We start from the raw sequence: 20,334 nt of genomic DNA, 5'->3' as shown, positions 1-20,334 counted from the left end.
GTTAATGCGAAAAAGAAAGAGATTGAAGAAGAAAAAGAAGCAGCAGTAGTAGAAGAAGATAAAGATTACAGAGAAGAAGATAGAGAAGAAGAAGAAGATTTAATTGAAAATAATCTTTCTTTTTTAAAACGCTCAGGAAATATAAAAGAAAGCGTTATGATGATGAAGCCGATGAAAATGATGATGATGATATCCAATCACTGGACGAAAAATTTCTGCTGAGTGTTCCTGTGAATCTGAAGCATGCGATTGTTGAAGGAGAATGAGCGAATGGGAGATGGAGGTACAATCTTATAATGGAGATGGTGAAGGAGGTGCTGGTGGAGCTGTGTACAGAGCGGGAGGGGATTGTGGGGGAGCCGGTTGTGGAAGTGTGATACAGCCGGACGGGACGATGAGTTTCACGTTTGTTGGGGAGATGCTGTTTGGGAGGAGAGAGAAGTGAAAAGAAAGAGATGTGAATAAATGATTGGTATTGGATGGAGCATTGTTGTATTTGAACTCGGACTGGCAGAGAGAGACGATTGACGAGTTTGTTACAATCGGGAAAGTGTGCCACAGGTAAAAGATGATAGTTGTGTTTTGTGTTTCGTATTGTGTGTTTGTGGACGAGTGGGAGTCGCTGCGGATGTGTGCTGTGGATCTTTCGATGGGTCCGCTGGCAGCGTCGTCGGCATTCCGGTGGATGTCGTATCTGCTGCAGGGGGGCATCGAGATCGCGTCTGGAAACTACCTCCTTTCGCTCCGCAGTAGCACAGCCGCTTTGCAAGTGCGTGTTTCTTCCTCTGATTCTGCGCATTCTGCCTGTGCTCCGCCTCAGGGCTCTTCGAGCTGAGAACGCATGTCGGCATCTCCGCGCCAGGTGGTAGGTGTGGAGAGAGTGTACTCAGACTGCGTGTGGCTCAGCCAGTGCCTCTGCACAGGCGTGTGCCTGTCTCTCTCCAGCAGCGACACACAGCATTGTGATAGTGCTGCCGTTCTTCCAGCTGGAGCTGTCGCGTGTGTCGCACGGGCAGTTCTTTTCGAACTGCCGGGAGCACAATATCACGTTTGACTTTGAGGGGAACTACTCTGTTCTGTTTCTGTTTGCAGTGCATCTCATCGATTGGGATGTGGGGAATGTTGCGCGTGAGTGATAGGTGGAGTTAACAGCGTGGATAACAGCGCGAGCACTCGAGATGGTGGATGATCTTAGAACAACAACGCAATCTTCATAGGCTCAACCTCGTTCCCATTCAATTGAGTCTTTCTTATTCTTTTCACATGAACAACTCGTTCATTCCTTATTTTTCTCGAAATCCCGCAAAAGGCAAATTCAAAATGCGATAATGAAACTTTAATTGGAAAAGAAGGTGTAAATAAAGTAATATTTTTGATGATCTATGCTCAGTTAACATTTTCCATTTAAAATTCTTGATAAAAAATATATTAGTGAAATTTGTGGAAAATTTCATTATTGTGGAGAGTCAGCTTCCAGCTGATATGTTCAACGCGCTTTTTTTCAGTACCCCTGCTCCAGTAATCGCAAATATCTTTGAGCCGCGATTATTAGCATGAGCTGAGTTGTGCAAAAGAACAAAGTCCCTAACAGTCCATGTGCCTGTTGATACCAAAAAAAGTGATAAGCCTGGCTCTTTTAATTTCGTTTGGATTGCTGTTCTCATATCACTTTGGCCGTATATTGTGAAAGTGTTAGGACTGTAGTCCACCTTTCTAGTCTCTGTAATCGTTCCTGCGAGTATCTTCATCCGTCCCATAGTCAGGAATAAGTTTGGTCAAATAATGGGTGATAGCATTTAAAAGATAGCTTTCATTGATTCCACATGAAAAAGTGCCTTTGGAATTTGGTTGTGCTGCAGTTGAAAAAACAAATCTGGTTCGTCCGCCAACATTATTAAGCCATTCACTTCAATCAATGATTGAACCCGAGTTTGTGCTAACTCTGTTTTCTGTATATCTGTTCGAATAACAGCTTTGATGAATGTTGTATGGTGAAGAGTTTTGAAGAAGAATGTCATGTCCACCTTTAACACATGGGTTATTGTGGAAAAAACAGTAGAAAAATAAAATTCCTTTATTAACTGTATTTATTTGTGAGCCAAAAACACCTCCTGCTGTCATCGAAAAGCAGTTGAAGAACAGGCAGTAAACATTAAGACTATGTTCATTAAAAGCCAATGTTCAATCGTTCATCCAATTCCAGTAGCTGTTCCGTTGCATCTGCAATTGAAAAATAAACGAATCAATTCCACATTTATTTTGTCTTTGAGTTTTTGTTGGATGCTGATCAATTGCCCATCCGGCAACGAAGGATGAGCAATATTGAAAGGAACAATCATCAACCATTGATTGTGAATAAACGTTTTCAAACTGAATTCCTCCACCGCCGCAACCATCTGAGCTTGCTTTTGCTTCAAAACATTGTGTGAATGGAGCATGGAGCAAAATCCATTTGGCAATATTCATTTCATATATTCCTCCACCTCTTTAGAAAATGCATTGCATTCAGTGAATGACGGATTTTTAACAGACAAAATAGCATCTGAATTATAATATCCATGAAGTGCGCCTCCTTGTTGCGATGTGCAACCAATCCATTCGCACAATGAAAAGGACTAACTTTCTGTTGCATCCATTTCGTTTTTCCTTTTATTTGAAGATTATTCAATTCTCTTTAACCTTAATGAGGGGTATTTTTCGTTTGAAGTGCTTTAACCAAGAAAAACAGTGAAAATGAAAGAATAAGTTTTTTCAAATCAAAATAATTTTTCAACGTTAAATCTTGTGAAACATATCGAACATCAAATGTCTTGTTCAGAAACATTCATGATAAAATGCAACAAATCTTATTTCACCGGATAATCAATTTTTAAATTGATCAAAAAATAACATCAAAATTTTCTTTCAAGAGTCATTTTATTTTGGATGTTGAAGTTTATCATAGATAATCTTTTTCGTTTGTGAAATTTTGAATATGTAAAGATTAATAATGTCCGCTGAGTGTTTCATGTTTTCTCCAATCGGTAAATATTTTGATTCTTGGTGATTTTTGAGAAAATTTGTCCTTTATCATTTTTCTGAAAAAAAAATTGCTGTTAAAACCTTCAACCTTTAAAAACAATTAATTTGAAAAGGAACATAATTGCATTCCAAAGCTTGTTTCTAGAAATCATTCATTATTTCAAAATAATTTTGTTAAAAAAATTATTTCTTTAATTAATAATAATAATAAACAACAGAAAAATTTTCGAAAATATGATTTGAAAAACTTCATGTATATGCATAATAAATTTTTTCACAATAAAAAATATGTCCACCTGAGTTATTGCATAATTCCCCAAATATTACAAAATTTCCAGAGACGATTTTATAATTATTGGGTAATTTTTAAATAATCCAACAATTTTTTTTATAATTTTTTAATTCACAATTCATCTAATGCAAAAATGATAAGAAATAACGTCAATAAAAGATTCTTGTTAATGCTAGTGGAGATGTCAAACATGAAAGTTCAAACAATCATTTTGCAAGTTTTTAATCAAAAAAGAACAATATAGTTTGTGTAAAAATGGTGGACACATTCAATAACTGTGGACAGTTGCATTATCTCAACAACCGTTGATAGTTTCTTTTTGACAATTCACCAAATTATTCCCTCGATGAATGTGAACTAATACAAATCGTTTTTTCATTCACATATCACAATGAAATTTTGAAATAATTAATTTTGGTTTTCGGAGAAACTCGTCAAATCTGATTTCTCAGAGTTTCTTTGAAAACAAAAATTGTTTTTTTCTCTATTTTTGGAAACAAGTTGTCTCATTTTCGTATGGTTGTAAAGTTCATATTTATTAAAGGAATAATTGGGTTAATTATCAAAAAGAAACAATCAATAGTTGTTGAGATAATACAGCTGTCCAAAGTCATTGAAAGTGTCCACAATTATTAACACTAACCATAATCAATTAACAAAACATTAATGGAATACGGAATATTTGGAATATAGGCAAGTGTCACCTTTGGAAGACGTTATTTTTTTTGTTTGAAATGCATTATTAATTATTAAATGGTATTAATATGTAACATTTAAGGAAAATTGAAGTGCAGAAATGTGTTGATATTTTAAAAAATTATGGAATTTTTCAGTTAAATAATGTGATCATTATTTTTCTCTTTGATCGAAACTTCAAATGAATCGAAAAGAAGTTCATTAGCTATTTAAGGCATTTCAAAAAGAAAATAAAGGCAAATGCAGAATATACGCGTTCCTAAAGTAAACACTTTATAATTGATACGAAGAAAGATGTTGCAATTCTTGATCATTCTGTCGTATTTTTATCTTGCACAAATAGCTCGTTGTATTTTTATGAATAATTTTTTTTCTAATTTCAATTAAAAATGTGTGATAATATTTTCGAATTATTTTTTATTTTTTAAAAAGCGTATGAAATTGGAGAAAAAGAATTAATTATCAGACCATTCTGATGCGTCTGCTCCATCATCTGCACCGAAATCAGTATCTTCATCAGGAAGATCATCCATATCAGGGATTTCTTCCTCTTCGTTAGCCTTTTCGAGATTATTTTCGTCTTCCTCAGCAACCATTTCTTCGTTTTCGATGTTCAAATGGATTGCAGATTCAACGAGTTGATTAAAAGTCAGCAAACTTATCGAACGAACAATGAAAGATGCTATATATTGTTGAAGAAATCTTGTTCGGATTCCAAATCTGGGAAGATATTTCCAAAAGTGCTTTCAAAAAACCTTCCACTGTATTCGTATAGACTGATTTATTTTCCAGATTGACAAAATGTCTCTTATAGCAAACGGTTTTGTGAATAAAACCTTTTTCATCCAAATAATTACAGGCCTTCCATTCAATGTTGAATATCGTTGTGTGAGGGGAAATGTGCTCTTTGATAGCAGCTTCAAACATTTCTTTGTTCATTTTTGGAACTCCCACTATAAAAGATCTTTCAAAATGTTTTTCAGATCTTTCAACTCTACCAAAAATCCAAACTTGCTTTTTCCTTTTTCCTCTGTTGTATTTCGTTCTTCTCCACAACATTTCGTCAATTTCCACCTCCTTCCCCACTCCTCCAATTTTTATTGGGTTCTTGAATAGCACATCAACACAAACTTCCCTGCAAATATTATAATAGAATGAAACGGTGTTTCTATCCAGATATAACAAAAAACAAGTTTGCTTAATGCTTAATTCCAGCCAAAACAGCAGAAACACATGCATAATCTTATTAACTGTTGTTTTTGCCTTTGATAATGTTGTTCCTTTTAATACAGATGTAGTTTTCAGGCACTTTTTGCACTTTAGAAAATATGCGTTGTCTCTTTTGCACAATAGTTTTTTCAATTTGCAGTGTTCACATTCCCCAGTATCAGGAAGAAGTCCATGCTCGAAAATCCACTTCCAAATGCGTACCAAATTAGCAAACAAGAAATTCATGTTTGAGATCACGTCTTTTGTTTCTCGTATCTTTGACATTTTCTTTTAAAAATTTTTTGATCTCACCTATTTTTTGTGAAAAAATTGCCAAAAATAAATAATCTTCATGATATATCAACATCTCATTTCCGCAAGGTCAGGTTTGTGTGTATGTTATTAACAATTAGTTATAAATCAATCATCAAAGTTTAAAGAGAAATAGAGATTTACGCGTAAATTCAGCTCATGCCAAAATAAAGCTTGGCAATGGATGTTGGAAACAAACTGAAAGGAAAAGTTTCGAGATGAAGAAGACACAAAATTCCAATGAATTTAATCTGAGAGAAAACAAAAAAAAAAGATTTTGGAGGTGCAAAAAATGGAGTGTGAATCGTTCATTATTTCATGGAAGAAAGTTTTTAAAATGCATATCAAAATTGGAAAAGTGACGATGATTATTCTTTTTTTAGGATTGGAATGGCCATAAAACAAACTTGTTTTCTGTTGAATATCCACATGCACTCAGTTTGTTTTTGGTTCAGTGCATGCAGATATGCTTTCACACAGTCTTTTGTCAACAAGCCTATGCAACTTGGAGGTGAAGGTAAGACAGTAGAAATAGATGAATGCTTATTACGTCATAGAAAATAGTGAAGAGGAAGGCTTAAGATGCAACAATGGATTTTTTAAGCAATCGAAAGAAGAGAGGGTCAGCAAGTTGGGAAAATAATGCTATGAATCGTCAAAGATCGTTCAAGAAACTCTTTTTTGCCAATTATTAAACAGCACATATTTGCCTGGAACGACTGTAGTGAGTGATTCTTGGAGAGCATATGCAACATTGGCAAAAGAAGGCTATATTCAAAAAAATTGTTGTGCACGTTTGACACTATGTGGATCCTGCAACTGGAGCATGCACAAACTTTGTCGATGGGATGTGGCATCATTTCAGGGAATTTCTAACAGATTTTGGAATGAGAGATGCATTTATTCAAGGTTTCATATCTTCATTTGTTGTCAAAAACTGCTTTAATTTGACCTTTTCTGTATTTGTTGAGTTGGTTCACAAAAAACATGAAGAAATTGATGATGACGATGATAATGATGAAAATAACGACGAACCAAATTTGCTTGATATTGATGACATTATTGAGATCAACTCTGAAAATTACTCTCTCTTTCGAGTTCTGATGAATTAGGAGTAGGTGATGGTACATCGACTTCAGAATGCATAGAATAAATGTTTTTTTTGTATTTTTTCAAAAAAAAATACTAATATTTTCTTGATTTAAACAACTTTTCTCACACATTTGACAAGAATCAATAATATATAAATTGCTTCTTTTTCATTATCAAAAAAAATCTGCAAAAAAATGGCAGATCCACCAAATGTGACATTGACTAGAATTTTTATTCTTGTTTAGTGAAAGAATAAACAGAAAATAGTTTTATATCATTTGTTAAATTATTATTCGTTTTTGATACAATGTGAATGTTAGTTGTTCTTCACTGTTCCTGTTATTTATTCTAAAATTCTTGGAAAAAGTGTTTTTTAATTTTGATCAAAACTCAAACGAAAGAATTATTTCAGGAAGGCTCAGCCATTTATTGAAATTAAAAAATAGAATCAAGATTATTCATTATTTAATTTTTGGGTGCATATGTATGATATGGGAGGTTTTATTTATATTTTAACCAACTTTTCCATGAATCATTGACATTATTTTTGATAATATTGTGTGCTGTTGAGTATCGGAAATATTTATTTGAAAAGAATATAAATAATAATAATTTGTAATTTCAAAATTTTTAAGGTTTATCATCAGAGGTTTTTTCTTCATCTTAAGTTAATCCTGATGGTTCTTCGTCATTCAATCCTTCATGAAAAATATCATTAATTCCAGGAATGTCAGTATTTTCGTCTTCTGTGTCAGGTTCTGGTTCAGGCGCATGGGGTTCCACAGGTTTATAGTTTGAAATGTGCATCAAAATATCGGAAAATTCATAATCTTTCGTTTATTTCACCATCAAAATAGCCAAATGATCATGCATCAGTGATTTCCTTACTCTATATGTAAGGAAAATGCAATCAGAGAGTGTCCCACGATCAATCAATTGTATTGGTGCAAGCTCCACTTTCATTTTCCACATTATATCGTTTGTGACACACCGTTTTGTGTGTGTAATTGTGAGGATTCAAAGTGGAATAAGCATTCAACTTATCAGACATGATTGTTGTTCCGGGGCGTATTCTTTCCAGTATGATTGGTAACAAAGTTTCTTTTCTGCAATTGTGCACAATCATCACGTGCCTGAAACCAGCTCCTTCACCTTCCAAACTCTCTTCCCGTCCAAAAATCCTAATCTGCTCTTTTTTCCTTCCTCTCTTGAATTTTCTCCTTCTCCAGACAGCCTCATCAATCTCTACTGTCTTTCCTTCACCTCCTATTTGGACTTGGCTCTCATTCCACATATTCATGCACACAACTCTTACCACACTCCCCCAAAATCCAATTGTCTTTTTATCAATTTCAATAAATCTGAAAAGCAGTGTTATTCTTTTTGAAAAGTCGCAAACGTTTAATTTTCTAATAAATCAAAAATTCCATATTTTGCTCAGATTTTTGTTAACATATACATAACTTCACTAATATGGAATCTATTTCTGGATAATGCAATTTCAAACATTCTCAAGAAGATTCGTGAGTGGAAACAGAAATTTGATCGAAATATGAAATTTTATTTAGAAAAATAATCAAAAGGAACTTTTCAAAAAATTTATACATATAGATGTTTGAAATGTCAAAAAGAGTACTGTTGGAATAAAAATTCAATCTTTGAAATAATAAAACTTTGTCCTTTTTAGACAATGTATTTTGTCAACTATTTTTGGTTCAGGCACTCTGTGGAAGAAACAGTTAAAGAAACAAATACTTCAAAATTTTCTGTGTTGAAATTCAACGAACTGATGAAATGAATTTGTATATTTATTGAAATGAATCGAAATGATAAATTCGGAATGGATAGAAACGTAGAACTTGACGAAACATTTATTACTCAAAGAAAGAACGGAATTGGAAGAATCAGAGAGCAACAATGGCTCTGGGGAATTGTTGAAAGAAAAGAAAAAGAAAAGAATACAAAAAATAAAAATTGAATCTATTTTAGACAGAACAGAAAAGGCAATTATTAAATGTGTGAAAAACAATATTGATAAACATGAAAATTGGTTTTTGATATATGGTCAGCATAAAGTGGAAAAGAAAAAGAAGGATTTGTACTCAACAGTGTCAACCACTTTGAACGTTTTATAGATGAATATAAATGACAAAAATTCAAACCGAAATTTTTGACAGAAAAAATATGATTTCGAAAATAATCACACATATTATGTGTGATTCTTTTTTAACAGTCCAAAATATTTATTTTTTTAAACAAATAAAAAATTTCATATCTTGATCAAATTTCGGTTCCCGCTCATGCAACTTTACAGGAATGTGTAAAATAACATTGTCAAATTATATCCTCCGCTTAGGTGAAGTTGCATGAGCCAGAACCGAAATTTGATCAAGATATGAAATTTTTGATTAATTTGAAGATTAAACATTTGCGACTTTTCAAAAATAATTACACATATATATGAATTCATATATATAGATTCAATATTCACAAAAGTCAACAAAAATTACAAGCGATTTATCAACAGTAATTATTAAAGAACTGAACACATTTTTAAAGACTTTCGAAGATTGTGAAAAAAAGATTGAAACTATTCAAAAATAAGAAAAGAAGCAGATGAATGAATTATACGAGATGAAAAAAATGGATGAAGAAAAATCAAATCAAGAATGTGTTTTATATGATACGGATGATCTTGATAAATTACCAAAAAGAACAAAGAGAAACAGAATCAATGAAAAAGAAACAGAAGAATCAAATAACACTGATAGCAATCATGAAAAATGTTCCGTTGATGAAAATGATAAAAAGATATATCTGCATCCAATGATTTCTTTGAAGAGGATAGTTCGTCCGATAAATTCAATGATGTTGCTTTCGCAGATACTGAGTTTTGCTCATTGGAAAACAAGGGCGATGATAGGCATGGTGATTATTTGAATAGCATGCAAAATCAGCGTTGTAACGAACGACTTCATTTCAAGCATGACGAAAATGAACTCGTTGAAGGAGATGAATTTAAAGAATATGAAGGAAAGTCCAATAACCAAAATGCAGATGAAATATCCGAGGATCAAAAGATGAAAAGGAAAGAAATGAAAGAACAATCACAAACAACAAAGAGGAACGTGTATAACTCTTTGATAACAAGACATATTAAAACCGAAGGATCAGAGTTATATAAAGAATGGACTCAATATTATGTTCAACAACGTCAAAATGCTTTAGAAAAAAAGTTTCAAGAAAAATTGAAGCAAATAAAACAATCCTTTCAATTGAAACTTCTCAGGAGCGGGATGAAGAATAAAACAATTGGTTCACCAAATAAGCCAATAACTCTTCCTTAACAAAACCCACAAAAGAAGAAAAAATTATCAACCACCACAACTTGCAACTTTCATTTTCTCTTATCTCTCTATCGATTTTTTACAATTCACTGAGAATCTAACTTAATAAACAACAATTTCAATATTCGAATATTTAAATAACAATGATGAAGTGGTTTTTTTCATTAACGAAAATTAATGAGTGATTCATATTGTGAGACGATTTGCATGGAGAAGTTCGTCATTGCTCATAGAAAAAGCACTATCCAAGTTTACATCAATGCTGTTTGCTTAACGAGGAAGAATAAACACGGGATGGCAGCAGTTCGCTGGAAGAGAACGAAGGGAAAAGAGGCTTTTCTGGATCTCCCTCCAAAATGAAAGCGACTCGGCGTAGGAGACGCAGAGATGGCGCAGACTAAGGAGGCACGTATGCAAAAGCAGACGGCACATTCATCATCTCCAAACCAACACACATCTCTTCAAAGCAGAACTGCGAGCTGCCTCGGTATGCTTCCTCGTTGACAGCCAGGTTGGAGACAAAGTCTGTGAGTTGCGACATTCCAAGCGTAAAGCTGTTGAGGATGCTCTTTTCGAGCGGAATGAGGAAGTTGAAGGAGGCTGACCATAGTGACACATTCTGTATCAGAGAAAGCAAACTAGCCAGGTGTGACGGACAGGAGGTGATGAAAGTGACGTGGAAAAAGAAAAAGGCAGATTGAAAAGCTTTTGGACAACTTGGAAAAGTGACGATGCTCCCACAGAATTCAACTCACTGAATGGATAAAGGGAATTTTGTTTAATTGATGAGTTCGAGTTGTGAATAAATTCGAAGGATAATCATCATTCTCATAATCGATTGCAGAATCATTCGAACTTTCTCCTTCACATCGTCTTCTTGCATTGATTTCCGTTGCAGACAGAACAGGGAACACAGCATCCTTCAGAGGAGTAAAAGAATTAGAAGATGCAGATCTCTTCGAATTTCTAACTGCTATTAGATATGAGAACGGAATCTCTTGGTTGTTGTGCTTATTTGATTGCCAAGAAGTAGTTTCAATCGAAATCTGCTGACTTGGTGAAAAAGTTTGATCAGATGATTTTGTTATGAGCACTTTGTGAACAATATTCAATGCATAATCATCGCAACGTGAACAATGTGAATATATTTTTCTTGAAGGAGACTGTGGAAGCAGGCTGAAATCAACAGAAGCTATTCGAGTGAGTCGATGAATACAGATGACTTCAATCTCATCTGCAAGATAAACAAAAAAAGGAAGAAGGAATAAAGGAAAAGAAGCATAAAGAGAAAGAGAGGAAGTGGAACAAGATGATGCACCCTTAACTTTTGAGTGTGATTTTGGAACGGATTGAAATGTGTTGGAAGGAGACTGTGAAGCATTATTTGCAGCAACTATCTTTCGATCACTTGAAGATTCATTTGCCTCATACGATTCCTGATCTTTATTGGTTGTCGATTGAGTTTCTGAAGTTTTCTGTATGTTGTCTTCTTTTCCCTAGGCTTCAGCTTCATTTTCTTCTCTTTCTTTTTCGCTTTCTTCATATGACTCATCATCTGCATCTTCATCATCTTTATTCTTCTTTCCACCGAGAAATGAAAACATTCCCCCGATGGCTGATGTTAACTTTGCAGATTTGTTTGCCACTGCCGATAACGCATCAGTTGCCAAATCAGCAATCCCCCCAATCTTTTTCTGCGTCGCAAGATCAATACGTTTTTCTGTCGATCCTTTATCTGTCTCTTCCACTTCCTCTTCAGCCTCAAAGTGGCTTTTTTCATCCAGCTAATTCAGTCTGTCTCGCTCTTCCATTACAGCACCTTTCCTTTTTCTGAATTCTTGCTCAACCAATTGACGATGGAACATCCACATGACAGCAGGATTTGAAGGAGGTGACTGAGCAGGCGTTCACCTGTTCAAATTGAGGAGGGAAAGAGAAGATGAGAGAAGATGAGAGAAGAGTGATTGACAAATAGGCAGAACGCACTTGCATGACGTTAGAGGGTAACGAAGTGAGAAGATCAGAAATTGTCGAATGGAGCGGATAGAACAGCACAGAATGGAAACAGGACTAAGAAAATATGAAGTTCAGCGTGGGAGTCAACAGCTCTCGAGTTCGGTTGTAAAAAGGTGATGACACTTGGGATGACAAAGTTGAATGCTGAACAGATGAACTGGGCTAAACAGACACCAGAAATGTTTGAAGATTTCGATTCTCATTTGAAGCCTGCGATGCACCAATTAGTTAAAATGAAGACACGGATGATGGAACGATGATGTCTGGAGATTGGATGCTAATTAATGGACGAGCAATTTTCTTTCTTTTCATCTGATTTTCTGTTTGCACTATCGACTTTGCCAGCTTTTCTTTCAAAGTGCTTCAAATAGATAACGAATCCATCGACGCTCAAATAGATTTCATTGAGTGTATGCATTCCTCCAAATTCAAGCTGTCCCAGTGTTCAATTCGTAATCTGAGAGTGAGGATCATTGGCAGCGAAGAGAACAACAAGAGTTGAGTGAGTGTCTGTAGTCCTAAAAGCAAATGACAAAAAGTTGTTAGAGCAAGCTCAATGGAGAACAAATGGAGAACTTTGTTTGGAAATGTGGAGAACTAGAGGGAGAAGCAGCATCGCACAAAGGAAGAACCTATCATCAGAAGAAGCAGAGAAGAAGCAGAGGACGAGGAAAGAGTTTCAAGCGAAGGCAGATCTGACAGGAAAGAAAGATAGAACGAAGAAACCTTTTTGGTTGTCTCGGACGAATGTGATGGCGCAAGCAGCGAATAAGCATTCTCTTTTGGAAAGCATTATTCGCTTTCCTCTTTCTTTTTCTCCTTCCCCATGCCCAGCAGTTGTTCTGCAAACACAAAGAAATGAATGAAGCCAACCGGATTGTCCATGAAAATGAGTGTAAGAGTCGTGGCGACTGCTCTTGTGGACTCAGCAGCAGTCAGAAGTGTGGTGAGGATGTAAAGAGAGGCAGACACAAGCGGAATGAGCTGCGAAGACGGAGAGGAATCAAAATAAAACGAGGAATCGAGTTCAGGTGTTGAATGCGATTGCGCTTGGAAGGACGAAATCATTGCGCACGAAGCAGTTCAGGATGGAGCCTTGTTTTGAATAGATGCAAAATGAAGTCAAACAATCAGAAGCACATCACCAACATAGTGATCGTTCAGAAAGACAGAGCTGAAAAGTGAGCTTCTTTGAGCAGTGTGCAAAAGAAAGAAAAGATTGGGTTGAATTTGAGAAGATAAATCAGTGATGGAAAGAGGAGGAGATGGAGGAGGAGGTGAAATGACTGCATTACAATTAATAAGGGGAGAAGTTGACAGTGCAGTTTGAATCGAAGTAGAAGAAAATGATGATGATGAAAAGTGCAGAATAGGGGGCTGTTGAACAGGTGCAGATGATTTTGATGTTGATAAATAGGAGCTCTGGCTCGATGACACTTTGGAAAGTGAAGAAGACGGAGACTGCTGTTCACCTTCTGTTTCAATTCCATTTGATTTGTCTTTGATGGCGTTGGAACTGTCAGAATGTGATGAAAGTGACTTTGAATTTGTGGTGTCAAGCCGTTTGACTATTCTCTCTGACATTTTCCCAGAAGGTTCAGCAGCTCGCGAATGATGGTATATGCATTTGTGATGATTGGAGTGGCGAGCAATTGGAGATTACAGTCCTTTTCTGTACGATATGTTTCAGTATTCGCACTCGACGAGGCTCCGCTGAATGTTTTGTGGATCATCTTCTTGCTTTGCCTGTCCGTTTGTGTTGCTTCGAGAAGAGACAGAATTTTTAACTTTGAACTGGAGTCGAAGAAGCATGAAGAGATTGCAGGGACAGAGAAAAGCGATGATGCAATTGTGAGCATCACAGATGTGATTGTAAGGAGGAGAATACAATTGCAGTTGGTGAGGATAAATTGTGCATTCAGATGAAAGAGTTCGATGAGCTACAAGACAGAAACATGGCTGATGGAGCAGCAGTTTTCGAGCATCTCAGACAAGTGGTGAAGAATTAGTGATGTTGGGAAGAACATTCCAGGATGAATGGTCTTGTTGTGTGCACGAGAACAACAAGAAGCCGAAGAAGCAGATAAAGAAGAATTTGTTAAGGAATATGTCATTGATGATGAAAGCGAAGAAACGGAATAAATTCTTTATCTGACATATCAAGCCCTTCTGTTTGGTTCACAAGCACAACCGTGTGCAAGAATGAAGGCTGCTGCATCTAATGAGAGATGATCAACATTGAAATCAGATTTTCCTCACTGGTGAGGGTGGCAGGAGGGATGTGGTAGTCCGGATCGCTGGTGGATTTGAGCTTGCTGCTTTGCCGCAGCACATCAAAGGTATTTTTCTGGTGCAGAGCAGAAAGCGCGCTGGAACGCTCTTTCTGCTGCGGAATGTTTTGTTAATCTGGTTTGGGTGTTTGTGGATGGTCTGAGGAATTAGAAGAATCAGAGGAGTCAGAAGAGTCTGTTGGATCTGAGGCAGAAGAAGATGAGCTGATTGAAGCGTCAGTTGGAATGTTTCTTTCTTCTTGTACTATTTCATCTCCTTCATTTGCTTCGCTGGCGTTTAATACTGATTGTTGAAGATTGTTTGCTTCGGAAGAAAGAACAATCGGCGCTTCTTCTTTTGATTCTGCAGAATATTGATCAAGAAATTGATACAAAATCATAATCAATAATGTTTATTTATGATACTATTCCTTTTTTACCAAAAACAACAAAAATTCATTAAATACTTAAAGATAAAAAGAAAACTGACAAACCGTTGAAAATATATCTAGGTTTGTTCTGTTCTCCAAAAAGCCAGACAAATTGTGAAATATCGGAAAATAAAACATTCTTGATGGTTTTGATCAAAATATCTGTGATATGGGGCGAAATTTTCTTTTTCCAAATTTTGTTCCACCCGTAATTTAAAACAAAAATTTCAACATAAAATTAAATTATTCACTGAATATTTTTTAAACTTTCATTTTTATAAATAATAATTATGATAAACATTTATTTACCTGGGAAACTGATTCTGGACCCAAGTCCTGCAAGTTACTCTATTATAAAGAAATAATAAAGCAACATGATTGAATCAGTCTAGTCCTCAGCCGAATATAATTCGGATTCATTGGATAAGCATAAACAAATATTTATTATTTCTCATTTAATTAAACTTTTATTTTTTATTAATTAATTTGTTTGTTTAATTAAAAAAAAAAATGAAAATAAAAAATAATTAATAATTAATAAAATTGAAATTTAATACTAAATAATTTAATAGTTTGTTTATTACAAAAATTATTATCAATCACTCACAACAGGCAAAAAAAAAAAAAAAAAAAAAAAAAAAAAATTCCTTCATATCTATTTTTTCAAATTATACAATGAAAATTTGCTAAAAAAGTGTTTCAATTAAAAAAAGAATTTTCAATAGAATCGTTAAAAGAATGATTATCAGAAAATGAATTACAAAATGAATTTTTAGAATTTAAATTACACACCTGTGACATACCTGTTTCACTTGTCAAACAATTTGAATCGAAAGAATTATTTGAATTATAAAAAAAAAATTATTATTAAAATTCAAAACTTCTTTTTCTTTATGTAAATTTAAAAATTTCATTCTCTTTTCAATTTCTTTCTTCACACCTTTTCCGAATTATCCTTTTTCTAAAATAAAATAATCATTTTTTTTTATTGTCGTTTCTTTCAAAAACTTTTCTTTTTTTGTTTCTAATTTTTTCATAATTTTATATTCAATTTCAAACATCCCTGAGCTATTTTCGCAGCTGATTCGCGATACGAGAAGTTTCCCTGAATCTTTTTAAAAAAACAAATAATTTTTCAAACCTTTTATTTTCATTTCATTCCAGTTTGTTTCTTTTAATTCTTTGTGACAAAATAAATAATTTAATAAATTAATAAATAAATAAATTCAAACCTTAAAAAATAATGCTTCGTTTCATTATTCTTTTTAACCTGATTTTGAGAAAAAGAAAAAATATAAGAAGAATAATTAAAGTTACTATTTAAAGAATCAGAAATGAAAAAAGATGAATTAACAGAATTTGTGTTAAATAAATATGAATCACAATTATAACAAAAAAAATCAATTAAATCAAAAATATCATTCAAAACTTTATTGCCAAGTTTATTATTAATTAAATTTGTTAAAAAACCAAACTTACAATCACATTCATTTTTTCCGTGATGTTCAGCAAAAAACGACAGCGAGCAGTGTTTATTTAAAAACAATAAAGAATTAGGAGAAAATAGTGAATGAAAAATTTGTGAATTACGAAAATGAGGACCATTATCACAGAAAAAATGAAAAGAAAAAATATTCGAAAAAATATCGAAACGTAATAACTTATTTAAACACTCCAAAACAAAACGATAATCATGAGATAAAATTTCAGAAATAAAATTGAAACAACATTTTTGTAAAGCTCCAAAACAATCAAGATAATAAACAACAAAACATTAATGAGAAAATTGTTTTTTAGTGAAGAAAGATTTAAAAGTTTCATTATTAAAAATTGGCAAACTCCAATTTTCTTTAAAATCCATTAAAATTAAAACTTCATTTTTTTCATAAAATTTCTAACTTCCCAAAAAAAATTTTTTTTTATTTTTGATGTCGGGCCATTTTTCGATGATGAATTATTAAATTCAATTCATCATCTTCAGTTTGGCTCAATTTTAATCCTTTTCTTTCTGTTTCTTTCTTTTTCTTTTCTAGATATTTTCCTCTTTCACAGATTTCACATAAATCAGTCCTTTTCTTTGATTTTATAAAATTTTTTGTTTTCTTGCAAAATGTCGAATAGGACATCTTGACTTCCACTTCTTTCTTCATTTCATTAAATAATTCTTTTTTGGTTTTTTCAATTAATCTTTTATCATTTGGAGAAAAAACTCCAAAGCCTTTTCTTTTCCTTTTCATATTTTTCAACAAACAAATATTATTTTCTGAATTTCCATCGACATGTCCACCATCACTCCCTCTATCCAACCCTCCCTCCACTCCTTCTTTTCCTCCATCCAACTCTATTTCCATTCCAATTTCCCCAGCATCCAACCCTCCTTTCGTTCCAACTTCTCCACCACCCAACTCTTTTTCCATAGCAACTCCACCTTCATCAGCACCAGCCCCGCATGTTGACCGAAATCCATCAATCCCACCTATCCTACCATCTTCTGATTCATCAGCCCAGCATTCACTTCAAGCTCCAAACACTTCAGCATCCCTCGCACTTCCTGCTTTAAACGCATCAGCCCCACATGTCTTTCCATCCTCTTACACACCAGCATCCGCACCGCTCGCAGCTCCAAAGTCTTCAGCATCAGTTTCGTCGAAAGAAAATTTGGGAATATTGATTTTGGAAAAGGTTATGTTTGAATAAAAATTATGTAAATAAAATGCATCACTCAAAAGGTTATTGTTAGACAAATCTAAATAATTGTAATTATCTTCAAAATGGGTATATTTTATATTATCATTTGTTTCTTTAAGACTATATTTATTTCCATTTTTATTTTCATATTCATTATTTCTATGTCCTTCATTTTTCTTATTTTTTTCAATATTTTCTTTTTTATCTTTTCTATTTTTTCTTTTATTCTTTTCTTTTTTATTGTGAAAATCATTTATGATAATATTTGTTTTTATTTTGGTCAACATTCCAACGCTCCCCCCAGCACACCTCGACGTAGCCTTGGAACTTTCATTGATAAAATTTGATGGTGTTGTGTTATGTTTTGATTTGAATGAATTGGAAATTTCATATTTGCTTTTTTGGATTAAATGATTTTAAAAAATATTTGTTACGCTTTTTATGTATTTTATATTATTATTTATTAATTTTTCTTTTAATTGTTTATCTTCTTTTTTATTTTTTTTTATTATTTTCTTTTATTATCTTTTTATCTTTTGAAATTATCACTTCATTCTTTTTTTAAGTTTCTTTTATTTTATTGTATGTTTTTTCTTTTATTTTTTTCATTTCATTTTTTTTTATTTTCTATATTTTCTTTTTCGGATTCTTCTTCTTTTTTATTTTTTTAATGACATACTGTATTGCTCAATCGCTTCGCAATATCTTCTGGCTTTTTTTCATTTGAAACAAAATCTGAAAGTTAAAAAAATAATTCGACAACAGTTATTTTGTTAAATTTTTAAACGAAAAACTTGAAGAAAAAAATTTAAACAATAATCAAACTTGTTATTTTCCTTCTCGAGTTTTCGCATCTGCAAGAGCTTTGGCTTAAAAGCCAGCTTTCTGCCATTCGAAACTCTTTTTCATCTAAAAAAAATATCATTCAAAAAATACATGTTTTATTTAACAATTTACAAAAAAATGTATTTTTAATGAAAAATGAAAGAAAAATTAAAAAAAAATGAAGATAAAAAAAACTTTTAATTGAAAGAACATCTTTATCACTGTTTGATAAGGCTGTAGGTGCTGTGGCTTTGTTTTTCTCCAATGAATAGTAATATTCTCCGGGAGTTATGCCCCAGCCGTTATCTTTGAGTTCTTTTAAAGATATCTAAGAAGATAGCTCCGACAGAAGGGAAACACCATCTTTTTTTGACAAAGACTTTGAATAAGAAGCAAGGTACTGAAGTATTTTGTTGAATTTCTCTACCAACAAAGAATATGATGCAAACAGCAATTACCAAAGAAGATTAAAATGATTGTTAATTATCCATATGGGACAAAATATTTAACTTCAGGCATTTTCATTGAAAAATTATGCGCCTTTGATGAACTTTTTGTGATCAAAAAAATATTAAATAAATGTGTTCATTTTGTGGAATGCGAACGAGGTCACAAAACATTATGGAGTGATATCTTTAACATTTATTCAAGGATCTGAAATTCCAATTTAATTTAAAATTTGAGAACGCGTAATTTCGTTATGAGTGAAGCAAATTTTCAATTCCTTGTGCAAAAAAAGCTTGAAAGTCCGTATTTCCCCCCATATGTTATCAAAAATTAAACATACCAGCGCGATTAACCTCCAACACTTTCCGGAAGGATTCACCAAATTTGGAGCGGAAAACAAAATATTCAAAACATCCCTCCGGATCCTCAGGTGATGCATGAAATATCGTATCTACAATAGTTGATGCAATTCGACTTTTATCAGTTTTTGATTTGTTACTAAACATTTTTATAAATTATCTGATCACAGACTAATAATAAAAACTATTCAAAAAATTGAGTGTTAGAAAAACGACGAAATGATAAAAATTCATAATGTTTAAAATGAACAGAAATATCAATATGATGATAATAAATGGCCAATAATTGATTCGAATGCGATAATAATAACAAATGATATTCTTTTGAATTCTTTCTTGCTTTTACTGAAAACCAATTGAAATCAATGTTAATTTCATTGGATTCGATTATCTTTCAGTTAACATTTCTATTTTCTTTATGAAGGAGGGAGACATATTTTTTTTTTATTAACTTTGATTTAACAAGAAGAACAAGAGGTCATTAATGTATAAGTTTTTATCGAAGGAGAAGATATAGGAGCGAATGATGGAAGCAATTACTTCAACGAGTCCCACAAGCTGGAAGCAATTGTCGCAGATAAAAGAGGAGCAGAAGATCAGGATTTTGCAGAAGGAGAAGGAAAGAGAAGAGAAATATGAGAGAGAAAGAAAAGTGCGTGATATGTGCAACCTCACTCCAATGAAGTCCGCAACGAAACGAACATAAAGAGGCATAGGTGTAAATTGTACCACTTTTTGTGAGCACTTTTGAAATTTTTTAACTAAACACCGTTAATATACATAATTAAGCAAAGCGGTTCAAGGAGGGAAATTTCGAAATTCGATCATGAAAATTTTCAAAAAAATTTTGATAATTTGCAACCCATAATATTTTCATTAAGATCACAAAGAATTAAAAATTCAATTTGACGACTTCACAAAGTTCAAATAAACTTCAAGTTTTTATATTTATACCAGAGTTTAATTAGGTATTGTTCTCTCGATGAATTTACCACTTATATTTCCTTTATGTCATAATTTTTAACTGATTCAATAGTTGGATTTATAAATAGCGTTCACTCAATAAAAGTTGTTGTTAATCAAGCAAAGTCAAATAAAGCTATTAATGAAATGCGTTTGGATTATTGTATATCAATGTTTCTAATTTTTAAAAAATAGTTATAAAACATTTATCATTCTTCTTTTAATTTCCTTAATAAACAATTGATAAAATAGAAGTTGAATTAAACGCTGCTTTTCAAAAGACGGAAGCGATTCTTGACGAAAGAGATGACACATAAAGTGAATTGATGGATCAAACAAAAACAAAGTTAAATTTCAAGATGCTGA

At 33.1% G+C, this 20,334-nt stretch overlaps 5 protein-coding genes across 5 annotated transcripts; 2 read left to right on the top strand and 3 right to left on the bottom strand.

The window, feature by feature from the left end:
* Nucleotides 1-568: 568 nt before the first annotated feature.
* Nucleotides 569-835, top strand: MONOS_11919 (uncharacterized protein; the record flags this gene model as incomplete). The annotated part of the gene is made up of 1 exon (XM_067864495.1): nucleotides 569-835. One exon carries the CDS (start codon nucleotides 569-571, stop codon nucleotides 833-835), a length of 267 nt encoding a protein of 88 aa, XP_067730022.1.
* An 11,942-nt stretch (nucleotides 836-12,777) lies between these two features.
* Nucleotides 12,778-13,053, bottom strand: MONOS_11920 (uncharacterized protein; the record flags this gene model as incomplete). Its single annotated transcript, XM_067864497.1, has 1 exon — nucleotides 12,778-13,053. One exon carries the CDS (start codon nucleotides 13,051-13,053, stop codon nucleotides 12,778-12,780), a length of 276 nt encoding a protein of 91 aa, XP_067730021.1.
* Nucleotides 13,054-13,234: 181 nt separating this feature from the next.
* MONOS_11921 (uncharacterized protein) lies at nucleotides 13,235-13,600 on the top strand (the record flags this gene model as incomplete). The annotated part of the gene is made up of 2 exons (XM_067864498.1): nucleotides 13,235-13,309; nucleotides 13,403-13,600. The coding sequence occupies 2 exons, from the start codon at nucleotides 13,235-13,237 to the stop codon at nucleotides 13,598-13,600; spliced, it is 273 nt and encodes a 90-aa protein (XP_067730020.1).
* A 786-nt stretch (nucleotides 13,601-14,386) lies between these two features.
* MONOS_11922 (uncharacterized protein) lies at nucleotides 14,387-14,656 on the bottom strand (the record flags this gene model as incomplete). The annotated part of the gene is made up of 1 exon (XM_067864499.1): nucleotides 14,387-14,656. One exon carries the CDS (start codon nucleotides 14,654-14,656, stop codon nucleotides 14,387-14,389), a length of 270 nt encoding a protein of 89 aa, XP_067730019.1.
* A 2,212-nt stretch (nucleotides 14,657-16,868) lies between these two features.
* Nucleotides 16,869-17,324, bottom strand: MONOS_17400 (uncharacterized protein; the record flags this gene model as incomplete). The annotated part of the gene is made up of 3 exons (XM_067870318.1): nucleotides 16,869-16,873; nucleotides 16,938-17,162; nucleotides 17,216-17,324. The coding sequence occupies 3 exons, from the start codon at nucleotides 17,322-17,324 to the stop codon at nucleotides 16,869-16,871; spliced, it is 339 nt and encodes a 112-aa protein (XP_067730018.1).
* Between the last annotated feature and the right edge of the window lie 3,010 nt (nucleotides 17,325-20,334).

The sequence above is a fragment of the Monocercomonoides exilis genome (assembly GCF_001643675.1).
Source record: "Monocercomonoides exilis strain PA203 chromosome Unknown scaffold15-1837935, whole genome shotgun sequence".
NCBI classification, from domain to species: domain Eukaryota; phylum Preaxostyla; order Oxymonadida; family Polymastigidae; genus Monocercomonoides; species Monocercomonoides exilis.
This window is presented reverse-complemented; position numbering and strand designations above follow the sequence as displayed.